The sequence below is a fragment of the Onychostoma macrolepis genome, chromosome 13, assembly GCF_012432095.1.
Source record: "Onychostoma macrolepis isolate SWU-2019 chromosome 13, ASM1243209v1, whole genome shotgun sequence".
Classification (NCBI taxonomy): domain Eukaryota; kingdom Metazoa; phylum Chordata; class Actinopteri; order Cypriniformes; family Cyprinidae; genus Onychostoma; species Onychostoma macrolepis.
Genome location: NC_081167.1, coordinates 26719107 through 26731066, shown reverse-complemented (window position 1 = coordinate 26731066; position 11960 = coordinate 26719107). Strand labels below are relative to the sequence as shown.

Genomic DNA, 11960 nt, shown 5'->3' with positions numbered 1-11960 from the left:
GGGTATAATAATTATATAAATAATATAATATAATTATTAAAAATAATCATCTCTAAAAAATCTGATGATTTTATCTTTAAAAATGTTTTATTATGTAGCGTCCTTTAATTTGGAGTAAGAGAAACTGGAGGAGTGGCTTTATTGCGTCACTTTGCTGGAAGCTGATTGGTCAAATTTCGGTTTGAGCTCTCTAAACCAGAACATAACCTGCCCCTGAGCAGGTTAGCTGTGGAGCATAAGTTACTATGGCGATGAACACTGCTAAAAGCCAAACCACTTTCATGGTACCTAAAACCCAGAGTTGGGGCAAACTAAACTGAAACTTACCTGGCTAGCCAGCTAATCCGGCTTCATGGCCAGCAAGTGGATGGGGATTATTGGGAAGCCATGATTGACAAGGGCCAGTGGAGGGAATTTGGCCAGGACACCGGGGTTACACCCCTACTCTTTACGATGAGTGTCATGGGATTTTTAATGACCACAGAGAGTTTTAACCTCGGTTAGACCCATTAGACCTCGGTTTTAACGTCTCATCCTAAAGACGGTGCTTTTTTACAGTATAGTGTCCCCGTCACTATACTGGGGTGTTAGGACCCACACAGACTGCAGGGTGAGCACCCCCTGCTGGCCTCACTAACACCTCTTCCAACAGCAACCTAGTTTTACCAGGAGGTCTCCCATCCAGGTACTGACCAGGCTCAGCCCTGCTTAGCTTCCATGGGCAACCGGTGATATGGCTGTGAATTATTATTACAATACAGTTATGCACCTAATTGATGGTTTTTCAATCATTTTTATTATTTTTTTTCCATTTAATCTTTAATCCTTGAGAATAAGAATCATATTGTTTGTTTGATGCTAATTATATATTAAGTCATATCAGATATGTATTTTTATTATAGAAATATATTAAAGAAAATGCCGATCCATGTGTGAGATGATAATATAAAATATAATATATAGGCTAATATATATATATATAGATAGTTGTATGCTATTTTAATGATAATGTGTGTGTGTGTATATATATATATATAGTAGGCTATATACATGACTGTATTGTAATAATATATAATACTGTGCACTATCTGTCACGCCCACTGAAGGCTCATCAGCAGATCATACAGATGCATCTCAATAAATTAGAATGTCGTGAAAAAGTTCATTTTTTCTTGTAACTTATTTCAAAAAGTGAAACTTTCATATATTTTAGATTCATTACATGTAAAGTAAAACATTTCAAAAGTTTTTTTTTGTTTGTTTGTTTTAATTTTGATGATTAGAGCTTACAGCTCATGAAAGTCAAAAATCTGTATCTCAAAATATTAGAATATTTACATTTGAGTTTCAATAAAGGACCATCCCTACAGTATAAATTCTGGGTATCTCTTGTTCTTTGAAACCACAATAATGGGGAAGACTGCTGACTTGGCAATGATCCAGAAGACGAACATTGACACCCTCCACAAAGAGGGTAAGTCACAGAAGGTCATTACTGAAAGGTGTGGCTGTTTACAGAGTGCTGTATCAAAGCATATTAAATGCAAAGTTGACTGGAAGGAAGAATTTGGGTAGGAAAAGGTGCACAAGCAACAGGGATGACCGCAAGCTTGAGAATACAGTCAAGCAAAGCTGATTCAAACACTTGGGAGAGCTTCGCAAGGAGTGGCCTGACGCTGGAGTCAGTGCATCAAGAGTCACCATGCTCAGACGTCTTCGGGAAAAGGGCTACCAATCCACTTCAGAACCAGAGACAACGTCAGAAGCATCTTACCTGGGCTGTGGAGAAAAAGAACTGGACTGTTGCTCAGTGGTCCAAAGTCCTCTTTTCAGATGAAAGTAAATTTTGCATTTCATTTGGAAATCAAGGTCTGGAGTCTGGAGGAAGACTGGAGAGGCACAGAATCCATGTTGTTTGAAGTCCAGTGTGAAGTTTCCACAGTCTGTGATGATTTGGGTTGCCATGTCATCTGCTGGTGTTGGTCCACTGTGTTTTCTGAAATCCACAGTCAACGCAGCCTTCTACCAGGAAATTTTAGAGCACTTCATGCTTCCTTCTGCTGACAAGCTTTATGGAGATGCTGATTTCATTTTCCAGCAGGACTTGGCACCTGCCCACACTGCCAAAGGTACCAAAAGCTGGTTCAATGACCATGGTATTGGTGTGCTTGATTGGCCGGCAAACTTACCAGACCTGAACCCCATAGAGAATCTATGGGGTATTGTCAAGAGGAAGATGAGAGACACCAGACCCAACAATGCAGATGACCTGAAGGCCACTGTCAAAGAAACCTGGGCTTATATACCACCTCAGCAGTGCCACAAACTGATCACCTCCATACCACGCCGAATTGAGGCAGTAATTAAAGCAAAAGGAGCCCCTTCCAAGTATTGAGTACATGTATAGTAAATTAACATACTTTCCAGAAGGCCAACAATTCACTAAAAATGTTTTTTTTATTGGTCTTATGAAGTATTCTAATTTGTTGAGATAGTGAATTGGTGGATATTTGTTAAATGTGAGCCAAAATCATCACAATTAAAAGAACCAAAGACTTAAACTACTTCAGTCTGTGTGCATTGAATTTATTTAATACACAAGTTTCACAATTTGAGTTGAATTACTGAAATAAATTAACTTTTCCACGACATTCTAATTTATTGAGATGCACCTGTACATGCTCTGACAGTGCTGAAGTGAACTAACCCTGGAACATAACCTGCTCCGGAGCAGGTTATCTTCAGAGAGCAAGTTGCTATGGTTACTTACTTATCCTGAAAGTAACTTCTGATTTTGGAACCGAAAGCTGAGGTTATCCGCTCACTTATCCTCAAACATACCCAGGTATGTCACATAACCTGCTTTTGGGAATACTCCCCTGCTGTCAATCTGATGAAGACTTTTTCTTGATTTGCTGGTGCTTTTTCTATTTGCATGTGTTTTCTGAAGTTGCAGCGCGTTGAGCTCTCTCGGCCACTGTAGTTAACAACATAAGCATTGCGTGACTATGATTATAGTGTGTATTAGCTGTAGATTTAAATTTCTGTACAGTCTAATATCTAATTGTCATACCATTCGAATTTCATGTTAAGAAATTATTTTAACCCAAAAACCAACTATATGCTCCCTTCGAACTGGTTTTCTTTAAAATACAAATCTTGTGTAATCCCAGACTATCTGTAATCAGAAGCATATTTAAAACTGTAATATAATTTCATTTCATTCACATGTGTTTCATAAACACATAATCCTTTCTGGATTACAACCCGCCATCAAAATGATACATTTAATAATTCCAGCTGCTGTGAGAAAAGGCTAAACGTTCCACCACCTGCAGGATCCTCACATGCGATAGCCAAGTAACCAGGGGCCTGTACCATGATGGTAGATGAACAAACTCAGAGTTACAGGATTAGTTTCGAGTTGACACAACCAAACCACTCCAATCCGGCTTTGTTGGTACCATGAAGCTGATCATCAACTTTCTTTGTCAACTCAGGCTTGATCCTGAGTTAATGGAGTACGTGCACATGAATGTGTGACATCACTGGCGATCAGCCAATCACGAGCCTTGGTTAAAGGTTAAAGGTTTTGCTAAAGGTTAAGAGATTGAAGAATATGATGAATTTAAATGCATTTACAATGAAAAAGTACTTGTTCATGACAGAGGACAAATAAAATAAATTATCTTGCTTGAATTTAACAAGTTTCACTTGGAACTGCACTGATAGTTTATATAGTTGGAAATATACAGCGATAGAGACTCGAACATGTAAGGTCAAATGTAGTCATTTTTAAAGCATTATCTATTGATTCTACAACTTATTTATATTATATATGATCTGTATATATTAACATTCATTTAAAATAAATGATTTGTAATAACTGTTAAACTAAAATTGCTTTTGTGTGGATTAATATTATATAAATCATAATTATATAAATCACATAAAATAACTACATTTTTGGTTTTGGCCAGACAAATTTTTTTTGGCCGGACCTTTAATCTGGAGCAAGAGAAACTGGGGGAGTGTCAGACATGTGTCACTTTGCTCACATCTGATTGGTCCAATTTCAGTTTGAGATCTCTAACTCAGAACATAACCTGCCCCGGAGGGTAAGTTACTATGGCAATGAACGCAGCTAAAAGCCAAGCCACTTTCATGGTGCCTAAAACCCAGGATTGGTGCAAACTAAACTTCATGGTACAGGCCCCGGGACAACTTCTTTATGTTTACAGACGTGACGTAATGACTCAGTGCCATGCTCGAATTTCCCGCGAAAATCTACCCATACCACTCAAATTAGAAAACATTATTATAAACTAACCGTTGTGAATCGGGCTAAAGTAAGGTGATAGTTTTGAACACTGGCTGGTTATGTACTTGCTCAAATATTGATTTCGGATCATTTTTAACCAAAAAAAAAAGTTACGGACTGCAGCTTTAAAGTGCCCCTAGTATGCCATTTTTAAGGTGGAGTTTTCGCAAAGCCATTCCACGTGCTTTTTAAAATCATTACAAGTGATGTGGAAATTCGAAAATGAACTTTGATCTGTTTTTTTTTTTTTTTTTCAGTGAATCGCTTGAACGGAATGATTGAAGTCACGAGTGTGCATCAATCGGAGCGTTTCCAGCGTAAACGACTTGCTCAATTGAATCGGTTTGTCTGTTCTGTTCCTTAACTTTCCGTGTCTTCTGCCATGTTTAGGACACTGTCAGTACTAGAATAGACTGAGTACAGTAGAGACACTTTCTGCTTTTTTCATCACTACACAAAAACTAGATGCTGAAATGAAGTGATTTTTCACATGATATTTCTTTTGCTTGTGTACTAAAATGTCATGAATTGGTAATAGCCATAAGTAGTTTATATTTTCCACAATTAGCTCATAAACATGAGGTGCATTTTTGTCTCAACTGTACCCATATGGTGTACAGATTAAACAGTAGCATGGTACGGTTGAGACACCCATTCTTAATGCTCTAAAGCTGGCTAACCATTTATAGCAAATGTAATAAATTACAAAATTACAGTTTTAAATAATTACAGTTTAAAAATACATTTATTTATTTGTTTTATTTAATTCAGATTCAGTTAAACAAAACAGGAACACATATTTAACACTAGGAAATACATAGCAAACAGTGCAAATGTAAACATAACAGTAAAAATAACAATATACATACCCGTATATTCTATAACACTATACCCCTAAACCTACGCATCACTCAAAACTTTCTGCATTTTTACATTTTCAATCATTCAGTATGATGTATAAGCTTGTTTCATCATGGGGACCTAAAAAAATATTCCCATAAGGTTAGAATTTACTGGTATTACTATACTTGTGGTGACATTTGGTCCCCATAATGTAGGTAATAGCAGTACACAAACACACACAGCCTTTGTAAGCATTTTATTTTGATTGAACTGTTACTGTATAGAGTACATAGCAACCTATAAAGAGTGTCTCAACTGTAACCACTTTACCACCTTGTATATTTCTTAAAATGCTATGTAATCCTTTTAACAATCATGTTAGAAAATATGTCCATTAATAATAGATAGTTGAAATATCACAAATATCATTTTTTAACAGAATTTGCATAGCATATGTTAAATATGACTTTTATCCTATTATCATAACACTGTACAACTAAACAGCATGTGAAGCAATAGGAGACCAATCCGGGTACAGTTGATACACTGTGTCTCAACCGTACCCCACTGACATGCTCACACATTTCTCTAGATTATGAAAAGGCCTTGCATGGCACAACATCATGAAATATGTCTATTTTTAGAGCACAGAGTAACGTTTGCAAAGATATATGTTAAATTTAACAATCATAAAAGAATTAGATTAGATTAGATTAGATTCAACTTTGTTGTCATTACACAAGTACAGGTACAGGGCAACGAAATGCAGTTTAGGTCTAACCAGAAGTGCAATAGCAGCAAGTGCAGTATATACAATGGTTGAATAAGTGCAGGACAAGGATATGTACTGAATACATGTATAAATATATATAGAAAGATGGTTATTAATATAAACAGAATTTACAGGTGAATATGTATAGTGAATAAATATACAGATGGCTATTACTATAAACAGAATTTACAGGTGATATGTACTATCAATATAATATATATATACAGATGACTATTACTATAAACAGGTGTAAAAGTGCAGTGGAAGTGATTGCATATTACAATTAGACATACGGTGCAAAATGTTAATGTAAACATTGATAATGTAAACAACAGTCGGCAGTGCAAATGAGCATAGTCCAATTTAGGTATGGTAGTGCAAGATACAAAAGTAAACAGTTGTTACTGTAATAAAATTTACATTCAGTAGTGCAAATAAGGCAGATGTGAGGTAGGAGAGAAGAGTTAATAATATATGAGGGAGTGGATCAACGGGGGTTAGAGTTCAGTAAAGAGACAGCTCTGGGGAAGAAACTGTTCTTTAGTCTGCTGGTCCTGGTCCGGAGGCACCTGAAACGCCTGCCGGAGGGCAGGAGAGAAAACAGTCTGTGGGCTGGGTGAGAGGAGTCCTTAAGGATGCTGCGAGCTCGATGCAGACAGCGTTTCCTCTGGATGTGTTCGATGGCAGGTAGTGGAGTCCCTGTGATGCGCTGGGCAGTTTTCACCACCTGCTGCAGTGCCTTGCGCTCCGCAACAGAGCAGCTCCCATACCATACTGTGACACAGTTGGTCAGGATGCTTTCTATTGCGCAGCGATAGAAGTTCACCAGGATAGCAGAGGAGAGCTGATTCTTCCTCAGTGTCCTCAGAAAGAAGAGGCGCTGGTGAGCCTTCTTGACCAGGCTGGAGGTGTTGGTTTTCCACAACATGTCCGCCGAGATGTGGATCCCCAGGAACTTGAAACTGGAGACACGCTCAACAGCCATTCCATTGATGTGGATGGTGTCGTATGTGCCTCTTGACTCCTTCCTGAAGTCCACGATGAGCTCCTTCGTTTTGGTGGTGTTGAGGAGCAGGTTATTTTCAGTGCACCATGTGGCCAGGTGCTGGATCTCCTCCCTATAGGCAGTCTCATCGTTGTTACTGATGAGGCCAATCACTGTGGTGTCGTCTGCAAACTTGACGATGGAATTAGATCCATACACAGGCTTGCAGTCGGAGGTGAAGAGGGAGTAGAGAAACGGGCTTAGCACACAGCCCTGTGGTACACCAGTGTTAAGTGTGATGGATGTGGAGCAGGTGAATCCTGATGGAACATTCTGGGGTCTGTTGGTCAGGAAGTCCAAAATCCAGTTACACATTGAGGTATTGATGCCCAGGTCTCCAAGTTTGGCTATTAACTTGGTTGGGATGACAGTGTTGAATGCTGAGCTGAAGTCAACAAACAGCATACGTGCATAAGTGTTCTTATTGTCCAGGTGAGTGAGCACAGAGTGCAGTGCCATGGAAACTGCATCCTCTGTGCTCCTATTGCTACGGTAGGCAAACTGGTGTGAGTCCAATGTGGATGGTAGAGAGTCTTTTAGGTGTTCCAGGACCAGCCGCTCAAAGCACTTCATGACGATGGGTGTGAGTGCTACAGGGCGGTAGTCATTAGGGCACCTCGGACTAGAGTGTTTTGGCACTGGCACAATGGAAGTGCATTTAAAGCATGTTGGTACGGCTGCTTGGGCAAGAGACAGGTTGAAAATGTCTGTTTTAAGCTATTCATTATGGAAGGGACATGGTGAAATGAAAATCTCACCTTGGAAAAAAAAAAACTTTTGCCAATATCTTCGGAGTGGAAAGACACACATTTCAAATTTCCCACGATCAAAGAGAACACTAATACACATGTGTGGAGCAAAACTCACGGCTCGGGGTTCTTGTGTATGCAAGTTATTTAAGGTGTTTCAACTGTACACATGTCTCAAATGTACTCAGTCTACTGGCTTAGCTCGCCAGTTTTATGACAAACTGAAATAAGCGAAAAAGTATGATGTTTATAAATAAAATATACATATAATTCCAACATCCAACACAAATCTACGAACATATTCAGGTGAGATAAATGGTTTACTGCTAAATAGTGAAAACTCCATAATGCATGTTATGGAAACAGCTGTGCATTATGATCGAGTCTGTAGCTTAACTCAATATATTTTAAATAGTTTTACCACTGCAATTCAGTTGGTGACAGTTCAGTGGGATATCAGTTTAAAGCATCCAGTCATCTCATACCATTGAAGTGAATGTTACATTTATCAGTATAGCCTAAATATTGTAATATATTTGAGATATTATTGTTGTAGGCTATCTGATTGTATTGGTCTATATAGTCAATGTAAAAAGAACAAGAAGCAGATGAATACAAAACAGCATAACAACAAAGTTAAAAAGGGGAAAACTTTATCATTCAGCTGAACTGTGCACATATGTTTTAATAACTTCGGCTATTGTATGTTCTTGTATGTCCCATGCGTATTTAGGCTACTTCTCAGGTAATATCAGGGGTATGACCAGCTATTTCAGATGCGCCCGAAATTACAACAACGGTAGTAACATACTTATATTTAATTGTTTGATCAAAATTGTTGCTATGGAAAATTACTTAGGCAGGTCGCTGTATATTAGGCTTCTAGCGCCCCTAAATTCTAAACCTTGGCTGGATCAGATCCGTGCGCGTCATTCTCTGACAAAACCGAAAGGAACCGATACGGATCACTTTCATCCGGAGTCCGGACCGGACGCGGTGTTATCAGGCATGTTTGTGCGCGGTGAGTGGAACACGCGTTTATGCATTATTATCATCATCATCATCATCATCATAATCATCAGCAGCCCAGACTTGACAACACCTGCCATGTCCAGTAACTCCAGTCATCGGCCTTACCTGCTCATGCTGCAGAAATTGAGCGCTTATTATCAGGCTCGTCGTGAATATGCGGTATGAAAATCTATTTTCATCTCAGGAACTCTCATCCATAATATAACATATCGATTACTCAATAGATCGCACTTAACTCAATAAGGGAATGTAAGATATGTAACATAATTTAATGACAGTGTGTCAGAATAGGCTATAGTTTTTATTTTTTATTGTTGTTTTTTCTTTATTCTTTGTGAAGATGTAAAAAATAACTAATTGCATTGGTTCAAAAATTGTATCGCAACACAAGTAATATTGTAACACTTCAGCTAACCAACAGATGGCGCCAGAGTAGAGCTCACCACAATATAGCAGACCGGGGCTAGTTGTCACACCTCTTTCCTAAAGTAATAATTTCTCTGAGTGCGTTTATGCCTAAAAGTTGATTGCTGTAGATGCATAAGGTATAGGCTTGGCCACAAAATGCACATATAGGCTAGTCAATCTATAGCGTATTTTTTTTTTTTTTTTTTGATGGACTCTTAGTCAGGCTAGCACCATGTTTAATTTTTGACAGGAATGAAAACGAGGCTGTGAAGGAGGAACTGAAGTACAGTGCGAGAATTCAATGGATTATGCTGTTATTTAACAATGAAACATCTTTCTGTATTCCAGTACACACAAACTCCATAAAACCGCGCGGAAAGTTTTCCAGTAGACAAAAACTCCAATAGCTTTGAAAGTTTGAAAAATAATTTTAAAGATTATAAGTCTATCGTTTTCCTTTCCACGTTCAAGGTCTGTTGGACTAAAGGTCTTTGCACACTGAGTCCGAAATTTTCGCAAGTTAAAAAATAAATACGACCTCACGTTTACACACTGCCTCCGAAACTTTCGTCTGTCATAAAAAAAAAAAAAATTCGGATCAGGTTCGATTTTCTGCGTTTTCGCATCCGTAGCATGCATTTTGATAGGAAAGGATGACGAATACGAAAAAAAAAAAAACGCATACGAAAATTTCGGACTCGTTGTGCAAGCCAGGACCTTAAATGTGATCATTGTCGACAGATTTTAGAATTTTTTTTATTTCATTTTTTTACCAGGGACATGACCGTCAGTCTCAATGGTGTGTTATTAAATCTTTAAATTGTGTTTAGATTACGGTTAGCACATTTGTGGCCTATAAGAAGTGTATTTTTTGTTTCTGTTGCATCAATGAATGCTCAGCAGGTGGATCATTGTGCCACCCTAAAGCCATGTCTTCAGTTTCTACACATACTGTATGCTATTAGATGTACTTGTTTCTAAACATTCTTGGCTGTGATGATCATTAGGCAAAGACATGTAACTGTTAAATACACATAGTATATTAATGGTGCAATGTTAAGTGCAACTGAGGTTTGCGGAATGTCCAAGTGGTTTCGTATCCCACAACTCAGCATTTTATCGTTTTACTGCTGATGCTCTTAGGTAAATCAATATATCAGTAGACCCTATGTGTTATTGAGCAACGGCCATGTTCTCATGTTCAGTGAGTGAACTCTGTGAAGCAGCACCACTAGCTACTGCACGTCTGAGCAACATCCTGAGACATGAAATCACCTTATTATACTTTATTAGCATCTATTGGAAAGCCCATAATCAAAAAAAAATTTTTTTTTTGATCTTTAAATTAACAAAACATCATTGTGATCTTATCTGAAGCAATTGTTTAAACTTTAATCTAGTCCTACTGTTTTTTTCACTGCTTTATTGGAAGCCTTTTTGGGCTGTGAAACTGTAACCTGAATACATCTCATTAGCAATCTTTAAATTAAATTATTATATGTACACTAGATAAAAGTGTAAATTTTTTCAGATTAAAAAAATAAATAAAAAATGTTAATGTCAAATGTATCTTATGTTCACCAGAGTTGTATTTATTTGATCATAAAAACAGTAATATTTTTTTAAATATTACAATTTAAAATAACTGTTTTAGATTTTAATATTTTAAAATGTAATTTTATCCTGTGATGTATGATGAATTTTCAGCATCATTCAGTCTTCAGTGTCACTTGATTCTTCAAAAATCATTCTTATGCGCTGATTTCCTGCTAAAGAAACTTTTCTTATTATCAATGTTGAAAACAGTTGTGCTGCTTATGTTTGTGGAATTTGTGATTTAATTTTTTTTTTTTCAGAATTCTTTTATGAACAGAAAGTTAAAAAGAACAGCATTTATTCAAAATATAATTTTTGTAATAAGGTAAAACTCTTTGCTGTCAGTTTTGATCAATTGAATGCATCCATGCTTAAAAAAAAATAATTTTGTTAAAAAATCATTTAAAATCATAATGGCTAAACGATAGTCTGTATTATCATTAAACTGGCCACCTTCCACCCTAGATATCAGCATCAAAAATGAAAAAAACATTATCAGTTGATCATTATTGCAAACCATGAAAGCTGGGTCTCTTAACAGTTAAACAGTATGGTTCTGTAGAAAATAATAATAGGATATAATGATATTACAATGACTTATTTTATAATAATGATTATAAACATCATGACTTAATATATGCTAATAATGAGAAACTTTTTTAATATAATGAGATACAAGCTCATATTAATGACTTCAATCAACTGTGACAGAAACCGGCTTCCATACCAGACACAGTGGACAACTAGGAAGGAGCATTTCTTTAACAATAGACTGGATTGGTGTGTGTGTGTGTGTGTGTACCTGTTTTTCTATCCAGGTGGGGACTTAAACCTGAATACACACAGACTCATGGGGACTTGTGTCACGGTAAACAAACTAATAAATCAAGTTTTTTGAAAATCTAAAAATGCAGAAAGTTTCCTGTAAGGGGTAGGTTTAGGTGTAGGGCTGGTGTAGGGCAATAAAATATACGGTCTGTACAGTAGAAAAAGCATTACGCCTATGGAGAGTCCCACAAGGATAGCAAACCAGACGTGTGTGTGTGCTCTTTCATCTTTTTGTCTGACAGTAGCGCTGCTCATCCCGTAAATGCCCCGCCCTGCCTCTGCACCAGGGCAGCAGACCTCTACCTGTTAGACTGCGGCATCACTGGCCTATCCTTGGCAACCGGTACCGCGGTAACCCGAGTCTCC

The 11960-nt window shown here is 37.5% G+C and overlaps 1 protein-coding gene across 8 annotated transcripts in view; it reads left to right on the top strand.

The window, feature by feature from the left end:
- The first annotated feature begins 6370 nt into the window (after positions 1–6370).
- The window catches only part of ablim1a (actin binding LIM protein 1a), a 48036-nt gene continuing 42446 nt past the window's right edge, over positions 6371–11960 (top strand). For 2 of the 8 annotated variants that reach the window (XR_009273955.1, XR_009273956.1), the window contains exon 1: positions 8482–8751. Coding sequence is in view for 5 of the 8 variants with exons in the window: in XM_058796141.1 (XP_058652124.1) it covers positions 8490–8751 (262 nt within the window). In the remaining 3 variants the exon portion in view is untranslated. Of the gene's footprint in view, positions 6624–8481; positions 8752–11960 lie in introns of those variants that run through there. The other 6 variants (XR_009273954.1, XM_058796142.1, XM_058796147.1 and 3 more) reach the window with 4 other exon arrangements.